This window comes from Argopecten irradians, chromosome 15, assembly GCF_041381155.1.
Source record: "Argopecten irradians isolate NY chromosome 15, Ai_NY, whole genome shotgun sequence".
In the NCBI taxonomy this organism is placed as follows: Eukaryota; Metazoa; Mollusca; class Bivalvia; order Pectinida; family Pectinidae; genus Argopecten; species Argopecten irradians.
In genome coordinates, this window is record NC_091148.1 from 6,597,392 (window position 1) to 6,617,890 (window position 20,499).

Here is a 20,499-nt window from a genome sequence, read left to right on the forward strand (position 1 = left end):
TTAAGATTATTTGATTAGAATGGTAAATAAAGTTGATTAACAACGAGTCGATGAATATAAATTATTTTTGAATGTGTATATAGGTTGAAGTTGTCGACGGTGCTGAAGATGAAGGTAGTGACCATGATGACCGTGACGATCACCAATCAGAACACTCAGACGCAGACCACGGCCAGGCAGAGCCGGACGAAAACGTAGCAGAGAGCGACATGGACCTTGACCTTCTCGCTGAGTCAGATAGCGACAGTGACAGTAGTAGTCATAGCAACCAGGATAATGTCAGTGTGCAGCGAAGCGCAGTGACTGCTGCCACCGCGGGATCAGATGCAGGTGTGTATGATGTCCACTGATGTCAGATACTTGAAGGATCAGAACTTTAATTTAGATTTCTTGTGCTTCTTATTTAAGTTATGACAATTGAAGCTTGCTGGATTCTCCCCCTTGGGTGACACGCTGCATAATAACTAAGTATTAACAAATGATAAATAATGATTTTCCATGCAAAAGGGGGTCAATATTATTTGGTTTTGCCATGTGCATTCTGTCCTTTGGTTACTTCTCATTCTGTCCCGTCACGTCCAGATTTCATACCTCATATTTCTGGTCTGATGTAGATATTACTTGACCTCAGATGGTTAAAAGGTACTGATACCTTGTTTTGATGACCTCTGACCTATTGACAAATGTTTTAACCTTTGACCTATTGCAGGCCTCGGTAGTCTTGCCCATTTCTCCGAAGATTCTGGTGAATCGTCCAATCAGGAGGACGACTACGAGAGCGATGGAGATCAGAGCGATCAGAACGATGCAGACAATTTAAATTATATCGATGACCAACTCGAACGATGTAACACATCAGGTACGAGGTTACAAATTAAGTAGTCTTATCTCAGAAAAACTAATGCCTGACTTGTAGTTTTGTAGTTTAATGACACTAGTTGTCGATGGGCTGTAAAACTCAAACAAAGGAAAACTTATCTCAGAGTTATATTGTCTGTAAAATAATATCATTTGGAAATGAGGTTTCTTGTAATAGCTGGTATATAACTAGCAAAGATTGAGAGAATTTAAATTTTGAATAAACAGTAAATATTACACGACTGGTCAGTGAGTTTCAGCCATGATGTGAGTTATAGACTGACCAGAGTTGTGATAATGTTGTAGGTACACATGGTCAGCGCACACTCCAGGCCCCCCAGACAATGCAGTGGGCAATCAGACAAAGGGAGGCAACTACTGCACGACCGCCTCCGGCTACGGGCACAACAACCAATACAGGTAGAATAGCAACTACAATAATTTTAAAAGATTTTAACTGGAATAAGTTTTATGTATCAAAATACGACCGGTTATACAATCACCATTTTTGGAAACAAAGTCAAACTTAATTAAAATCATACTAAATCTACTATGATAATGAAAATAACTGTGCTTTTGAATTTGCGCTTTTGTATTCTCCATCCATAAATTTTGGAGGCATATCATATACTTTTACCTATTTCAATCCCATTCCTTCATGTCCCATTCAGATTTGATATGGAGGCATCGTATTCTTATACTAAACATTCAGATTGATTTCCCCATAAAAAGAAAGACTCACAACTTGGTGAGAAAACAACTTTTGAAGATCATTTTTTGTTTCACCCCCTAGGAGGCAGTGGAGGTCTAATCTACATTGACCCCACGACCTTGAGGAGGACAACAACAGTCACCACGACAACCCCAGCCGTACAGGATACCGCTGTCACCATGACGACCACTGCCAGTCAGTTGGCTCGTGCGTTTGGTATCGTGGTACGACAGATAGCAGACTTACTGACCATGTTACAGGATTACCATGCGCTGGCACCCAGTCTACCTCGGGTACTCGACATCACTGATCAGGACTCCATCGACTTACAGGTAAATAATTGTTACGTCATCGCCTTAAATGAGGGGAACAACTTGTAACCTATGTTTGATATAATAGGGAGATAGTGGGATTTCCTTTACAAACATTTATTGATTTTCTGAATGTTTTAATTTCTAAATAAACTTAAGTGGATTCCTTGAACAAACAGCTACTTGGACTTGAGGTAAGTGCAAGCGTTTTGGATAGCATTCACATAGGATTGTATACAAAAATCAAATATAATCATAGATGATTACATATTGGCTACTTTTAAGAAACAAGACTTCATGCCTTTATAAGTTCCCCATTCACTTTTGTCTGTATCAAAGGTTGGTCTAGATTTGTCTGTCCCCAACTGGCCTGAAGTTCATCATCCTTGAAGAGGAAATAAAGATAGAGTGTTTTGTCATAATCCTTGCACTATCCAGGTAAACACTACAGGCCCCTCGTGCCTCTTGTTTCTTCTATAACATACCACTATTATTTGTCTTCAGTTGTATACCGAGGATCACCTGAAGATTACCTGGGAATGGCTGGTGGATGTTATGGATGCCACAGAGGCACAACTACGATTTGGCTCGGCACTAAGTCATACCACGGACCCAGCCAACCCTGGCCATCCTCTTCATAGTAACTACGTTCGTACGATGCGTGACCGATCTACCCGCGAAGAGAATCGTATCTTACAGGTCCTCGACAGGCGACGTGCTCGGTTTGGCACTATAGGTGAGTTTGGAGTGGCAAAATTGTTTCATCAGCATTTGATTTAATTGATTTGAAGAAAAAAAATTGTAAAAGTAGCTATATTACACAGTAATGCTCTATCAGATAAGGTTGGTATCCCAAGCAAAAGCATGCAGGAAGTCTTACTGTAGGGTGGCAGAGAAGGGGTCTAGATACATGCTTATACAACACCATTTGAGCAGTTTCAGACACTGTCAACCAATGTTCTTTCGCTTGGGATTGACTTATGAGAAATTCACGATCCAAGTAAATTCCCGAAAGTTGATCTCTGCAAATTAACATTTACATCAATGATTCAGATAGGAATTTCCAATTTATTTATTTTAAATCCACGATTTGCTATCTTGTTTTGAAATGAAAATTGCGAAATTTAGCCGCGAAAGACAGTTGGTTTACAGTATGAGATAGGTAAATAATATTTTTACAATGACACAAGAAAGATAAATATTGCTTACTTCCAAGTGATTGCAATAACGGCTTCAATTTCTTTATTCTTCTTCACAGGTTCTGATGGAAATGTTGCACGGCGAGACTTTCTTAACTACGCATTATCGTTAATGAGGTCGCACAATGATGAACACTCCGACACACTCCCTAGTCTAGACATCTCTGCCATGCGTCATGTTGCCTATGTGTTTGACGCCCTTATCTATTATATGCGAAGTAGCACTGACACAGACAGTGAGGTTTTCCGCGATGGTATCTCAGTAATTTCTTGGGATCACGATGAAAACGAGAACGAGGAGCACGAGGATGAACCAGTAAACAATAGTCTATCAATGGACGCTGAGAGTGTCGATGGTGAAAGTGATGTGACAGCCAAATCTGGACGGAAACATTCCTTCTTCCATCGAACAGACTCCACAATTTTCCTTGGCTGCCCGCCACCAGACCCCTTCCAAACGCCTCTAGTAGAAGCCCTGCCATTGGCTGATCAGCCTCACCTTCTCCAGCCTAACGCACGTCGTGAGGACATGTTTGGAATGATACATCATTCTGTTCCACCTCACCGTGGGACTGTCGATTCAGGTGCGTCGTCGCAGTCCTCCCCTCATCGTACCCATTTTGATAAACTCCCTGTGAGAATGGGTTTTGCTAGTCGCATGTCCGAATCTAATTCCGGACATTCAAGTGGACCTGTTTTTTCTCTGTCAAGTGGTGTGCAACAGGCAGCTATGGCCCCGGATCTAGCATTTAGCAACCCTAGTGTGATTGTAAAACCATCTAACTCATCCAGTGTTGGGGCCACACCGGTTCCCATGGAAACAAATAGTAGAGCTGCAGTAGAAACGATCGTACAACAGGCCACCAATATAGTTCTACAGGGTAGCTCTTCACTGGGGGCGAGCTCTGGTATCTTGGGGTCAAGTTCAGAGGTCACACCAGCCCTGCCTGAAAATATGGATACAGAATCTCCGGCATCGCCTGTGGTACCAAAAACCAAAGTCGAAAGTACTGGTCAAGGCCAGCAAGCAAGTGTCATTGTTCATGCCAGCTCTTCCTCGTCCCAGTCTCCCTTGATGGTGCAGCCCCCGTCGTCACAAGGAATGGCAGTGCCACATGACGTACTCATGATCCCTGCTAGATCTGACAGTATGACCTACAGTAGTGGTAACCGTGGTAACTCGATGATGACATCAGCCAGCAGTGAACTCACCATGACTGGACTAAGCAACATTGATCAGGCGTCATCATCGTCAGGTCAAAGGTCATCACAGAGTCAAAGTTCAACAATGGATTTGAGTTCTGGCATGGACCTGTCTCAAGGTTCTGCTCTCCACAGTGAGGAAACCTCGTCTACCCCAACAGGAAGTAGTCTGACAGCTCCACCTAGTGGTAGTTTGTCAACAGGGCCCAGTATTCCATCGTCTGGATCCCTCTCAATTCCACCATCTTCTCTTGGCACAAGGTTTGTTAAGATTGAGACGATTTTTTTGAGCACACAGATTAAAGAGTATAATTTTATGTATTTTTACAGAACTTTTGTGTTTTGTCAAAGCTGATCATTGAAGCTCTCTTTAGCCTTCAAAAACAAAATAGAACTTAAACTGAAATATTAGATCTTCTAATTTCCTGAAAAATTGCCAATCACCCACAAAAACTTCCAGGACCTATAATACATACATCCATCACACTTTGTAGTAATGATTCTATTACTGAGAAAGAGTCAAAGTGCATTACCAACTTTCTAGTTCAAATTTAGTGTCTGGAATTTTTACACTTCAATGATTGGAACCTTTGAGTCAATATTTATGAGATTTAATATTTGATTATTTTGGAACCTCAATATTTATAAATAATTGGTATATTTTGCAGCCTTGGTGGTGACACAATACAAAGTTCTAGTCTTGACACGCCAGTAGATATTGTGGGGGCCCACGAAAATGTCTCCAACACGGTCGTTGTAGAAACATCTCAGACTGGAGTGCTCTCCCCTGCCACTGGAACACAGACAGCCAACCGTCACCAGAGTAACGAGTGAGTTATATTTAAAAGTTATCTTGTGTCATGCTGCTAAATCTTCACTTGCTGTAGACATGGATAGTTTTGCTAGAGTTTAATTTCGCAATTTGTTTGAGTAAAGATTTCGTGATGTTCTTACTTTTGCGATATATATACCTACTAACATTTTGCAACATAGCTTTTTATAACAACAAATATTATGCATGGGGAAATATTTCAGCTAAACGTCCTTCAGGTAATTAGCGTAAATTTCCATGTTTACAATATAATGAGAACTTAATGAGTTGTTTTGATCACACCTTCACCTTGTGTTATACAAGCTATAGAATAATAGAATTTCACTCTCGTCTGCTTTATAAAAGGGAATATAACAAAAAGGGCTACCATGATTGTTTCATTAATAGATGAGAATAATTACTCTTCCTACATGACAGGAATGTCAATCTAATTAAAATTAGACGTCATGTAATTCAGCCCCACTACATTGCAATACAATACGCTCCAATACAAGATCTAACAACACCGGTTGGAAGTCACCTCAGCATGACCCCTATGGATAGTCAATTAGTATGTTGCCTATGAAATCTTCGGTGTAGCTGATTCTCTCGGAAGTATAAACAGCAACCTGTATGTCCCGACATGTCCAAATTCTTGTCCATAGGTCATGCTGAGGTATCGTAGATCATCGTAGTGGAGCAGAATTGTAAGTCTAATTTAGATTAATTGAGTTGTAAATCTGGATCTCTTGGATTCCTCAGGCAAATCTATATTGGTCACAATACCTTGGTGTCACATGACGTGTTGCTGGGGCGATGGCGTCTGGCATTGGAGTTGTTTGGAGGAGTGTTTTGTGATGACGTCGGGGCGGAGCCCGGATCTGTCATCAGTGAACTTGGGGGATTCCCTGTAAAAGAGAGCAAGTTTAGACGCGAGATGGAAAAAATCCGAAATTCACAACAGAAAGATCTCACATTAGAGGTAATAGTATGTCTTATTACAAAGGATTCAAGGTTGAGAAATTGTTTTGATAAATGAGAAATTACTTTCGTGACTATTAAATTTCGTGATTTCCATTTGGAAACAAGATTAATGTTAATGGATTAAACAGTTGAATGTTTATTCCTATCAATATAGATATTGTAAATATTCTCTTGGAGAAACTTTTGCAAATTTATTTGGATCGCAAAATTCACGAAAGTAAATCACATGCGAATGAAAGTTTGTTAACAGTACTTTATTCACTCCTTTAAATTCAAAATGAACTCTTCAAGCCATTGACTTAAAAGAGTTCAGGGGTGAATGAGTAAGAGGATAAACATTTCTATGGACAAACTTCTGGTTACCAGAGTGTGATGATTAATCTTCTAGTAGTTCTCACAATGAGAATATGAGCTAACTAGAACTGTTCATTACAGGTGGAACGAGACAGGAACTTGTTGATCATTCAAGCGTTCCGACAGCTCAACACACTCTTCAACCGGCGGACCAACAGTAACAGTCAACCATTGGCTGTTCACCGGGTCAAGGTCACTTTCAAGGATGAGCCTGGAGAGGGAAGTGGAGTGGCCAGAAGTTTTTACACAGCCTTGGCTAATGTGAGTTATCTCCCCTTATTGATTTAGCTCCCCTTATAAGTTGATGAATACCTTGTCAAATATGAGTTAGCTCCCCCTTGTCAATTTATCACTTTGTTTCCCCTTATCAATATATCACTTTGTCCAATATGAGTTACCTCCCATATCAATTTATCAATCCTTTGTCCAATGTAAATTAGCTCCTCTTATGACTTTGTTAATAGTTTCAAATTTGAGTGTAAATATTTCCCATTATTTTGCTATTGAGAAACTATTGTTTTGATATTTTTGAAAGTCATCATTGATACCATCAACAGCAACACAAATTGTATATTGATATGTTGATTTGCAGGCTGTGTTGTCTCAAGAAAAACTGCCAGCACTAGATGGGGTGATGGTTGGAGGCAAGAGTCTGCAGTACAGTAAGTATTTACACTAGGTCTGGCTCCAGTACAGTAAGTATTTACACTAGGTCTGGCTCCAGTACAGTAAGTATTTACACTAGGTCTGGCTCCAGTACAGTAAGTATTTACACTAGCTCTGGCTCCAGTACAGTAAGTATTTACACTAGGTCTGGCTCCAATTTATCAATCTTATATTGTTAAAAGTTTGAAGTTAAGGAATTTCCCTTTGTCTGAGGTTAAGAAGCTTTCCTTAACTTCTGTGATACTTTCCTATGTTAAAAAGAAAGAGTATTGATGAAACTCGTGTCATGTATCCACGTAGATTAGGAATGCTATGACAGTATTCAGTGTTAGAATATTGTTTTGTTTCACATTCTATAAACCACTAGGGCCATTGTGGTAGATGTAAGAGGTGGTGGAAAGCCAGAGTACTAAAAAAACCAAGTCTGAATATGGATATCTTGATTTGTGTGAAAAAGCTGTTCAAATATGTTATATCTTAGCTAGTTTATCATACATGTTTGTACTTCACCTAGGCTTGGTACAGAGAGCTCGTTCTCGTGAGAGAGAACGTGATCGTCAGAGAGCAGCAGTACAACGGCAGAGAAGTCGAGATCGGGAGACACGCCGTACCCTTTCATATGATGCTCCACCATTCTACATGCCTGCTGAAAGTGCTACAGCAAATCCTGCAACCACACCGCCGAGTGTCGCCGTACCGAATCCCACAGAAGGTGCAGGGGTCCCCCCTCCCGAGGGCAGTAGCAGCGACACCATATCACAATACCGGAGACAGTTAGGGGAAAGATTGTATCCCAGGGTCAGAGTCCTACAACCTGTGAGTTTGCATAACAAATTTTAAAAATATTCCAATTGTCTATTTCATGTCAAAGTTGTCGGGAAAATATATTAATTTTTCTGGGGTTTTGTTTGGAAATATTGACAGGCAAGGAACCATGATAGGTGTAATTATAACATATTTGAATATACTGTACATGTCAAATAAATATACTGTACATGTCAAATATACTGTACATGTCATATGTACACTGTACATGCATCTATCAAGATATTTTTTTTAATGTTAATCAAGATATTTTTTATATATTATCATATTCCATTGTACTGTAGTATTTATCCCAACATTAATCCAGGTATCTTTGTGAAGGGACTCGGCTATTAGAATGTAGTCTAACTGTAGTCTAAAGGTAACTTATGCTTTGACTTGAAGTTTGGCCCTAAATGACCTTGGCTGTCGATGGGCCGTAAAATTAGAATGTTGTCAGAATATATCCATCACCATTTTGCTTCCACATACAAAAGTTTGATATGTCATTAGGTATCTGAAAAAGTGCTCCTTTCACAGAGGAATAGAGAACAGTGTGGTTGCTTCTCTTTCATTGCTTTTAAATAGGGTCTTTTCAACATTTCATATAGTATACAAGTCTAATATAATGCTAGATTTCACATGAGATAATATCTATCTGTATTTGACTTACTCATGTATGTTTCAGTCGCTGGCCCCTAAAGTCACAGGAATGTTACTTGAGTTATCTCCTGCCCAGCTGTTACTGATGCTGACCTCCGAGGATACGTTACGGACACGAGTGGACGAGGCTGTGGATATCATCCTCTCTCACGGCAGGTTAGTAGGAGATAAAAAGCCAACACAATTTCTAGGAGCTATTGTCTTTAAAGACAAATTCTAAAGTATTTTTTTTCATCAAATTTAAATATATCAGATTTTCTTGGATCTATCTTCCGAGACCACAATTATTTTTCCCCCTAAAATATAAATATTGAATCGGTAACAAAGAGCCAAAAATGACATTATTTCCGTCGGGGATTCTCGGAATATTTTGTGTAATTCAGGAAAGTCTACTGTAAACCAAGTATTTTTTGTGGTTTTTCATGTTTTTCTGTTGAACAGTTTATTCAAGACGATCTAATTTCACAATCTAAACTATTGTGAATTTACTTATATCTTTGAAATTATTTTTCAACAACTTATTTTAATACACAAATAGTTGTTTTTTAAGTTGCTTTACAGTATTTTTTGTAAATTTTATCCATGGAATAGATACATTTGAGATCAAACGGTTCTGATGATTTAATTATTATCTTTCAGAGAACTGAGTGCAGAAGCACTGCTTGACCTAGATATATTTAATTTATCGTCATCTGACAAGAAAAAGAAAACAACAGGGTCTGATCGTCGTAGTGATGTCGAGGAAGAAGACGATTTAGAAGATAGTGCCCCCTTATTCTGGCAACCTGGCAAAAGAGGATTTTATTCTCCGAGACCAGGGAAAAATACATCTGAACGACTGAATGCTTTCAGAAATGTTGGACGGTAAGAATGAACTATAAATATTCCCATGTTACGGTAATATTATTTGATATTAAGACATATTTTGTCAAATATATTGTTTTCAAGAACAATGTTTTAATTTCTATTGTGTGCGGTTTGCTTTTGCTTAAAGAAAAAGAAAGTGTTATATAATTATATTTTTGTTTTCAAATGTCCCTTCCCTATTTTGCACATTATTTTCCTTCACATAAATGTTAACATTCCCTATTAATAGAACTAGTTTATAATACTTAAGTGGAAATAAATCTATTGAATACAAAATAAACAGATTTAAATACAAATTTTTTTATTTACTTACAGGGTACTTGGACTATGTTTGTTACAAAATGAACTTTGTCCACTTTTCCTTAATCGACACGTTCTGAAGTATATCCTGGGGCGTAAAATCGGCTGGCACGATTTGGCGTTCTTTGATCCAGTTATGTATGAGAGTCTACGTCAGCTTGTACAAGACTCAGAAATGAGAGATGCCTCTCTACTGTTCACTGCTCTGGACATGAACTTTTGTGTGGAACTATGTGCTGAGGAGGTAAAAAATCTATCGATATTACTAAAAAGAAGAAATATTTATTTGTTTTTACATAAACCGTCGAAATTAATTGGTTGGTCCAAATTTGTACGGTGTCTCAAAATATACTTAATTTTGGATATTTGAATAAAACCATGTTCCTTCCATTTTAAGATGAAACATGTATTTGTTTTTGCAAAAAAATCATTTTATGTTATGTCAAAATTAATTTTGTGCTCCAAATTTGCACTATTTCTCAAAATACTTAATTTCAGATACTCAGATAAGACAACTTTATTTTAGTTCTGTAGACTTTCATTTTACGATGCTTGACTACCTATACAGTAAAACATGTCTATAACGAAAACGCTTACAATAAATTCATGATTATAACGTAGTAATCTTTATTGCCCAAGCTGTTCTTAAAATATGTCTTGCAATGTATGTTCGTTATAATGTGTTACTGTAACCCTATGTAATGTTTGATCAAAAATATTTCTTTGGCAATCTCTTCACAGGGTGGTGAGCAGATTGAGTTGATGTCAAACGGTTCAGATGTGGAAGTGAATGCTCAGAATGTACACGACTATGTACGACGTTACGCTGAACACAGAATGGTGAAGGTGGCAGACAAAGCTCTCAAGGTATGATTGTCAGCGATTCATGTGTAACATATCCCAATCTCATTAAAATTAGACTCCTCTCCACTACGATACACTATGATACACTATGATACACTATGATACACTATGATACACTACGATACACTATGATACACTTCAATACAAGATCTAACAACTCACCCGTCAGGGTCACCTCAGTATGACCCCTATGGTTAGCCAATCAGCATTTTGCCTATGAAATCTTTCGGTGTGGTTGATTCTCTCAGAAGAATAAACGTCTAAGAGTATGTCCCTAGATGTTCCAATTCTAGGCCAGGGGTCATGCTGAGGTGACCCCGAACGAGGAGTTGTTAGATCTTGTATTTGCGTGAACCATAGACCGTCTCATAATTATAGTGTAGTGATATTACATGTCTAATTTTGATTAGATTGTAACATATCCCTAATTTCCTACTGACGCCGGTCCCATCCCTTCCTATCCTATCTCCTCCTACCCCATCACACTTTGATGTATATTTAAGTTTCATAATTTGTTATTTTTAGAATCTTCGTCTTGGTGTTTTTGACGTAATACCATCAAACTCTCTAGAAGGTTTGACGTCAGAGGATCTACGTCTTTTGCTGAACGGCGTTGGTGACATTAATGTACAGACTTTAATCAGCTACACATCATTTAACGATGAGAGTGGTGAGTAAATCAGACATTCGCTATTAAGAACGAGAACTTCTCTATAATCCAAGAAAATCCTGACAGCCAAATTCTGCATTCTTAGTCTACATGACGGTAATCTGTTGTCTTACATTTCTATCTGGACTGCAAGTTTTCCATACTGTCTACTTCAGTTATCAAGATTTCATTGTATTGTGAATGTCTAAATTCTTAGATGTGCCATTCTGTTGAAATCAGAGATTATAGCACTAAATTAACGTTAATGTTTCCAGTATTTGGAACAGGTCCACTATCAGTTTTAAGACAGTTATCAAAGAAGGAAAACAAACGTTGATATCAATGTTTCAGGTGAAAATAATGACAAGGTCCAGAGGTTCAAGCGATGGTTCTGGTCGGTAGTAGAAAAAATGAACAATCATGAACGACAAGATCTGGTAAGTAGGCAGTGGTCTGAAGTTCGAAAACAGTCTAAAAATGTCCTTGAATATTTAGCCCATCATCAGATGGTGGGCTATTCAATCGCCTTTCGTCTGTGATCCATCCGTTCTTCTGTCCGTCCTGCCGTTCACATGCAGGTGCCCCTATGGCCCTAGTTGTTACTTAGCATCCAAATATCATTGAATCTAATTTCACCCTTGAATGTACTTTTATAGTGACACAATGGTGTAGTTAAAGAAATGGTTTATGGTAAGGCAGGTTATAAATGTAATGTGAGTTGTAAATGCCCAAATGGCAGCTCCGACTGAATCTTGCATTGAGAGTTTAGAAACAAAAGCAGATGTTGAATTTAGGTTTACTTAGAAAATAAAGACTAGATATTGAAGGACTTCAGGCATTAACTACCAACAAATAGCCAAACTTAGGACAGACAAACTTGCCTTATACAACTGTATTCAATGGTACACTACTCGGATTTGGCCATCTCAAACATACAGCACTTTCAGTACTTTGATTTCTGATTCTAGGTTTACTTCTGGACATCAAGCCCTGCATTGCCTGCTAGTGAGGAAGGCTTCCAGCCCATGCCAAGCATCACAATACGACCAGCAGACGACGACCATCTACCGACGGCCAACACTTGTATTTCCCGTCTTTACATCCCGCTGTACACCTCCAAACTGGTACTCCGCAATAAACTGATCCTGGCCATCAAAACAAAAGCGTTCGGCTTCGTCTGAACTATCAGTTGGGAACACTTGGAATGTACAACCACAGGTTCCATCTCTGAGGATATGGAGAAAAATTGCCAATATTCTTGGTTTAGGAGAAATGTTTTGACCGTCAAAACTTGATAAACCACTTTGGCATCGTTCACTCAAACTCCATCATAGAACATTCTGAAACTTCACCCTTCTCCTTGGTCTTGCGAAAGATTGTTTTCTAAACCTTTCAAGAAGATGGAAAAAATAACAGAATGATGAATTTGGTGTCATGAAAGATTTTGTGTTTGGAGTGGATATATACTCTTATGTACAATGAGGGGACGAGATATTCTCAATAATGCAAATGAGAATGATACTTCTAAGTCATATTTCCCTAACTTTGTTTGAAAGTTCAACTGGAAGATGAATATGTAGTAGAATCAAGATTTTCTATGATCAGAGGACAATTCATATCTGAAAAACGAACGATGATAAAAATATTCATGGAATCTATCACTTATATAGCAGGTTTCAGTATTGAACTATATAATGTATAAATACATGTATACTAGATGTTACATTAATAAGATCAGTTGTGTTTTGAATCGAGTTTAGCATTTCTCAAGCTTGAGTACAATTAACCATTGTACATTGCAATGTTTTAATAAATAGCTGCCAGATTTTCTAAAGGTGCTTGAAGAAAACTAAAAGTAAAAATAGCTGATTGAATGAGAAAGTTGTAGTTTATAATCGGTAACCACAATGAAGTCGGAGGCTTTAAGGTAGGATTGATTGACAGGTTTTGACAGGATTTGAATGGATAATCCTCTTAGACAAATTCTAACGCCTCTGTCACTTTATGAGGTCATTTACATTTACTTTTACCTTAGTTACTGTATAGCGGGGAAATTTCAAGGTGATTTATTTTTGCTATATTCATAATTCATCAAAATCTGCAAATTTTAAACACCAGTGAAATATAAAGAAATTCATTGACGTACCTTGAAAAGAATGATAGTTCAGAGTTATAGGAATTAATGAACTGTGAATTTAACCTCTGTGAATATGCTCTGCTTAGGAAACCACAAAATATTGACCCCGCAAATTTAAAACGCTATACAGTATACCATCGTCCTATTCATGTCAGGCCAGTCACCTCACTTTAAGAGATAAATATAGATAAATATATAAATTATATTAAATTTGATGTTTCATGAATATTAATACATATTACATGAATAAACATTCATTCAAATCTCTAGCTCATTGACACATGTATTTATCGTTAAGTATGATTGGTAATATCATTAATATTCATACTGGTATACTAGATAGTAAAATTTGTGTAGAACATTCACCTATAAAGTAGGAGCATTTATTTAAATTGATGTGGCTCATGAATATTAATAAGTGCTATCCTATTTAATTTAAATGCTGTTTTAATTAACATTGATCTACATAATTATGTAAGAATATTAATTTAATTAACTTGAAATGCTTCTGTAAAAAAATCCTTGAGTAAATTAATTCGCAGTATTGTAAGTTATTTCATTACGCTGTTCAGTTTAATACACAAGAATGTTTGTTTTATAAATGATTCAGTTACTTCCAATTCCAATATGGTCACATTTTTTTAGGTGTCAACATGTTTTAACAAGTTGTAGTGTAAATTGATATTCAGTCTGATTTCGCTGGAAATGAATATCGTAATAGCTTGATGCGAGTACGTTTTATTACATTTTACTCATACCAAGAGTACAAATTAATAAGTTATATTTGCTCCTAGTTCAATATGATTACAAGCACAGAAGCCTAAAGATCTTCATAAACTCTTCAAACAAAAGGTTTACAATTACAAGTCTCAGTAAGCTCAAACAAATGATCTTTTCAACTGGAAAAGGAAATGTGCTTATATTTGTATGGTAAGTGTAAAAAAATTCCGCAGAATCAACTTATGCTAGTGAATGCATACACAGAAAAGGCAATGCTTATTTTAATCCATAAAATAAGTTAATGTCATAAGTTGTTCAATTGGAAGTCAAAAGTAATACACTGTATATGTCTATAGTCATTAATTTATACTCACAAATATGGCCACAGAAAACCATTCATAGTCCTGATGATCTTCGTGATGACATAAATTTACTACAAGCCGGTGATGCGCGAAATAAATTTATCATAAGTCAGTGAGGCATGAAATAAATTTATTGCATATCAATGAGGCGTTAAATGAATTGTTACAAGTCAGTGAGGCATGAAATAAATTTATCATAAGGCAGTGAGGCATGAAATAAATTTATTACAAGTCGTGAGGTGTGCATTGAATTATTACAAGTGAGATAGGCGTGAAATAAATTTATTACAAGTTAAAGATTGCAATAATCATCATCATTGTTTTTCAAGTCAGTTACAAGTCATTTAAGTGTTGTTCTGTTGTTCACATTCTTTATGAAAACATGAAAACTACTGCGTGTGTCGGAGGGAAAATGGTAAATCTATGGAATAGTTTATGTAAAGATGCATCCTTTAAAACACCATTCTATGTTTTACCTCATCCTCGATACTCCAGGGGTTCCGATCACATACGATCTCTACACCCCTGGACTATCTCATAGCAAAACTGGAGGCAACAGAATAGAACAGGTAATTTAGTCCTTTGATGCACATCAAAAGAGCCGTATAACGGTACACTGGTTGACTGTGTGGCTTTGAAGTTGGACGTCACTCTCTCTGTAAGTCTTCAAAGGAAATCTTTGCAGGTCTGTGATTGGTCAGAAATTTTCTTCTGAACTGCCTTCAGTTTGACTATGAGATAGTCCAGGGGTGGATATAACGTCAGTTATGGTAACCCCTGGAGTATCGAGGATGGTTTTACCTATAACTTTTGTTTATATCAATCTAAAACTGCTGTTGATTGAAACTCACTTGAGGGCATTGGATATTCTAGATACATGCATAAGTTTGAAATATCCTTAAAAAAATTTCAAAATTTAAAAGTTTTGAAAGGTCATGAAAATATTGTCTTTATTTTGTTAAAGGTGCGTGTCGGGTTCATACATACGTACATATGCCTATATACTGCCTGGCACTATGCAGGTCACTTATTTGGAAACACTTTTCAGTCTACCTGAAATGTAGAATATTTATATTTGGCAGTTATGTAGATCTTTGAATATGATCTTGGGCTATAGAAGAAACGTAAATATACTAAATAAATATACCGTAAAGATATATCTATATGCATAAAGATATTTGATATTTTACTTTTTCAGAATATTTTAGTAGGTCTGCTATGTAGACTGTATTACACTAATTGTATGTAGAAGTATGTCAAAGATACGCGTACTGTGAATCTGGGAGTGTCAATACTTGATGGACGTTTGATTGTTTTCTCTCTTACTTCTGTAGTTGATGAAGTTTATAAACATCTTGACACAGGAAGTGTTCGATAGCATATTTATAGGGCCGTTTTCGATTATATGGTTTGACTTGTTGGACCTAGTTGTTCGTTTATGAATTAGAGACAGACCTGGTGATTTTAGATTGTTTTCCAGTTTATCCATGACAAGGCTGTGCTAGTCCTGTATCAAACACTGCATGTCTGTCAGGAATACTTGAAATAATGATTTGAATAAATGTTTGATCTGGTTGTTCCAAATAAACAAAAACGGCCTAGGTAATTACTGAATGAATTGACAAACAAATATGTATGTGTGCATCATAAGTGTAGATAGAAATTATTATGAGAATGATTGTATTGGGCATGAATGTGGAACAATTTTATGGATGAAATGTATGATTAAACATTATTACGTGTGTCTTGAAAGGTTGATCTTCTTTATAAAGGAAACAACATGTGATGTGACATGATCACATTTGGTTCTATATTAATCTTAGTAACAGGACATTCCTTGTTGGAAAAGGTTATTTGGCGCCTAAGTGAGAAATATGTATTTACCCTAAATGGTGAAATATACAGTCTGTGTATAATCTTAAAAGTCGTGAATACAACTTTGTTACATTTACATTGTACTGAATTTTCTTATAAAGTATAAAAATCCTACAAATTCATGAATTTGACCCAAAGTATTTATGAATCTATTTAGTCAAATTTTTTTAAAGGTATATAAAATCCTACAAATTCATAGGTTTATTTGATTGACGCTACATGTTTGTTCTATCTATTGAGAAATAATGCTATTGATAATAAGCATCACAACATGTGTAATTACCTCTGAAACAAAGGAATGTCCTGTTTAACTAGTAAACATAAGATTGGATGTAATAAAGTTTGGTCATCCTGGTTACAATTAGATCTGCACTACAAGTTATTCCATCTTTGCATATTACAGTTACCTCCCTTGCGGGTAGGTATTAGATTGTGAGTGAAATTCACATTGTTTTTTCTGAAACTTATGATGTTACGCTCGCAATTAGATGCCGTCACAATCGATACCTACCCACAGGGGCAGATAAATCTGAAATACACTAATATGGAATAGAATGCCAAAAAAAAAATGAAAATATGTATCGCTCGATGTTATTTTACAATCATCAAAAGAAATGAGAGCATTGCTCTTTTAAATAGCTAGTGTACTCTTAATCCATTGTTTCTAGTAAGTTATTAGACGGAATGTCAAAGAGTTTCATCAAATATTTTGTTTTGGTCATTTTAATGTACATGTGTATTTTGATGAAGTTTTAAGAATTTCAGTTAGATTTCATCGTGTTTTTCTGGAGGAATGCAACTGGAGTGATTCTGTATGTAGGAGGAAATTCAGTGTAATTGTATGTGTGGCAAGTTTATAATAAAAATCTGGAAATTCAAAACTTGTTCTTGTTTTAATTAGGTTACAAGTGACTTGGTTACCAGCTTGATGTTTCCTTTGTTTAGCTTCAGCATCTCAGAACCTATATCTTATTGACAAGTAAGAAAAGAGTCTCAGAGACCTTCATCTTACTGACAACTAATATAAGAGTTTCAGAGACCTACATCTTATTGACAACTGATATAAGAGTTTCAGAGACCTACATCTTACTGACAACTAAAATAAGAGTCTCAGAGACCTACATCTTATTGACAACTAATATAAGAGTCTCAGAGACTTACATCTTATTGACAACTAATATAAGAGTCTCAGAGACCTACATCTTATTGACAACTAATACAAGAGTCTCAGAGACCTACATCTTATTGACAAGTAAGAAAAGAGTCTCAGAGATCATCTTAGACAACTAATATAAGAGTCTCAGAGACCTACATCTTATTGACAACTAATATAAGAGTCTCAGAGACCTACATCTTATTGACAACTAATACAAGAGTCTCAGAGACCTACATCTTATTGACAACTAATAAAAGAGTCTCAGAGACCTACATCTTATTGACAACTAATAAAAGAGTCTCAGAGACCTACATCTTATTGACAACTAATATAAGAGTCTCAGAGACCTACATCTTATTGACAACTAATATAAGAGTCTCAGAGACCTACATCTTATTGACAACTAATATAAGAGTCTCAGAGACCTACATCTTATTGACAACTAATATAAGAGTCTCAGAGACCTACATCTTATTGACAACTAATACAAGAGTCTCAGAGACCTACATCTTATTGACAACTAATACAAGAGTCTCAGAGACCTACATCTTATTGACAACTAATATAAGAGTCTCAGAGACCTACATCTTATTGACAACTAATAAGAGTCTCAGAGACCTACATCTTATTGACAACTAATATAAGAGTCTCAGAGACCTACATCTTATTGACAACTAATATAAGAGTCTCAGAGACCTACATCTTATTGACAACTAATATAAGAGTCTCAGAGACCTACATCTTATTGACAACTAATATAAGAGTCTCAGAGACCTACATCTTATTGACAACTGATACAAGAGTCTCAGAGACCTACATCTTATTGACAACTGATACAAGAGTCTCAGAGACCTATATCTTATTGACAAGTAAGAAAAGAGTCTCAGAGACCTACATCTTATTGACAACTAATATAAGAGTCTCAGAGACCTACATCTTATTGACAACTAATACAAGAGTCTCAGAGACCTATATCTTATTGACAAGTAAGAAAAGAGTCTCAGAGACCTACATCTTATTGACAACTAATGTAAGAGTCTCAGAGACCTACATCTTATTGACAACTAATACAAGAGTCTCAGAGACCTATATCTTATTGACAAGTAAGAAAAGAGTCTCAGAGACCTTCATCTTATTGACAACTAATATAAGAGTCTCAGAGACCTATATCTTATGACAAGTAAGAAAAGAGTCTCAGAGACCTACATCTTATTGACAACTAATACAAGAGTCTCAGAGACCTACATCTTATTGACAACTAATATAAGAGTCTCAGAGATCTACATCTTATTGACAACTAATATAAGAGTCTCAGAGACCTATATCTTATTAACAAGTAAGAAAAGAGTCTCAGAGACCTACATCTTATTGACAACTAATATTAGAGTCTCAGAGACCTACATCTTATTGACAACTAATACAAGAGTCTCAGAGACCTACATCTTATTGACAACTAATATAAGAGTCTCAGAGACCTACATCTTATTGACAACTGATAAAAGAGTCTCAGAGACCTACATCTTATTGACAACTAAATAAGAGTCTCAGAGACTTACATCTTATTGACAACTAAAATAAGAGTCTCAGAGACCTACATCTTATTGACAACTAATATAAGAGTCTCAGAGACCTACATCTTATTGACAACTAATACAAGAGTCTCAGAGACCTACATCTTATTGACAACTAATATAAGAGTCTCAGAGACCTACATCTTATTGACAACTGATAAAAGAGTCTCAGAGACCTACATCTTATTGACAACTAATATAAGAGTCTGAGAGACCTACATCTTATTGACAACTAATACAAGAGTCTCAGAGACCTAAATCTTATTGACAACTAATACAAGAGTCTCAGAGACCTACATATTATTGACAACTAATATAAGAGTCTTAGAGACCTACATCTTATTGACAACTAATACAAGAGTCTCAGAGACCTACATCTTATTGACAACTAATACAAGAGTCTCAGAGACCTACATCTTATTGACAACTAATACAAGAGTCTCAGAGACCTACATCTTATTGACAACTAATATAAGAGTCTCAGAGACCTACATCTTATTGACAACTAATACAAGAGTCTCAGAGACCTACATCTTATTGACAACTAATATAAGAGTCTCAGAGACCTACATCTTATTGACAACTGATAAAAGAGTCTCAGAGACCTACATCTTATTGACAACTAATATAAGAGTCTCAGAGACCTACATCTTATTGACAAGTAAAAAAAGAGTCTCAGAGACCTACATCTTATTGACAACTAATATAAGAGTCTCAGAGACCTACATCTTATTGACAACTAATATAAGAGTCTCAGAGACCTACATCTTATTGACAACTAATATAAGAGTCTCAGAGACCTACATCTTATTGACAACTAATATAAGAGTCTCAGAGACCTACATTTTATTGACAACTAATACAAGAGTCTCAGAGACCTACATCTTATTGACAACTGATAAAAGAGTCTCAGAGACCTACATCTTATTGACAACTGATACAAGAGTCTCAGAGACCTATATCTTATTGACAAGTAAGAAAAGAGTCTCAGAGACCTACATCTTATTGACAACTGATACAAGAGTCTCAGAGACCAACATCTTACTGACAACTTATATAATAGTCTCAGAGACCTACAACTTATTGACAACTTATTACTTTAAACCAGTAAATCTCTGTTGTAACTTAAAGATTTTCATGGCTTACAATGCAAAGTTATTTTGACGCTTGCAAAACTTGAGATCATGAGGCATTACAATCTAGTGCTCAGATAATTAAAAAATACAAAAAAATGGCCTTGAGTTACGGTTATCAATTAAAATAAAAAGATTTTATATTATCTGATATTTTTGTCTTGTTAATATAGTGCGATGGAGAATAAAAATAAATCAATTTGCTAAAATAATAACCTGTACTCGTTCAGTACGAATTTTGTCATAATCCGGAAATTAAAACCCGGTCTACGATTCACTTACTATTCGTGATCAAAGGGC

General features: G+C 36.3%; 1 protein-coding gene across 3 annotated transcripts in view; it reads left to right on the top strand.

Annotated features, from left to right (window-relative positions):
* LOC138309043 (E3 ubiquitin-protein ligase UBR5-like) overlaps positions 1–17,220 on the top strand; it is a 45,168-nt gene extending 27,948 nt beyond the window's left edge. For 2 of the 3 annotated variants that reach the window (XM_069250142.1, XM_069250143.1), the window contains exons 31-48: positions 84–330; positions 710–859; positions 1,165–1,278; positions 1,652–1,902; positions 2,386–2,617; positions 3,140–4,544; positions 4,952–5,113; positions 5,857–6,076; positions 6,514–6,693; positions 7,025–7,094; positions 7,613–7,914; positions 8,591–8,721; positions 9,205–9,429; positions 9,748–9,976; positions 10,474–10,599; positions 11,122–11,266; positions 11,597–11,682; positions 12,214–17,220. In XM_069250142.1, coding sequence (XP_069106243.1) covers positions 84–330; positions 710–859; positions 1,165–1,278; positions 1,652–1,902; positions 2,386–2,617; positions 3,140–4,544; positions 4,952–5,113; positions 5,857–6,076; positions 6,514–6,693; positions 7,025–7,094; positions 7,613–7,914; positions 8,591–8,721; positions 9,205–9,429; positions 9,748–9,976; positions 10,474–10,599; positions 11,122–11,266; positions 11,597–11,682; positions 12,214–12,426 — 4,488 coding nt within the window. In that variant the 3' untranslated portion in view covers positions 12,427–17,220. The remainder of the gene's footprint in view (positions 1–83; positions 331–709; positions 860–1,164; positions 1,279–1,651; positions 1,903–2,385; positions 2,618–3,139; positions 4,545–4,951; positions 5,114–5,856; positions 6,077–6,513; positions 6,694–7,024; positions 7,095–7,612; positions 7,915–8,590; positions 8,722–9,204; positions 9,430–9,747; positions 9,977–10,473; positions 10,600–11,121; positions 11,267–11,596; positions 11,683–12,213) is intronic. The other variant, XR_011206188.1, reaches the window with a different exon arrangement.
* The last annotated feature ends 3,279 nt before the right edge of the window (positions 17,221–20,499 follow it).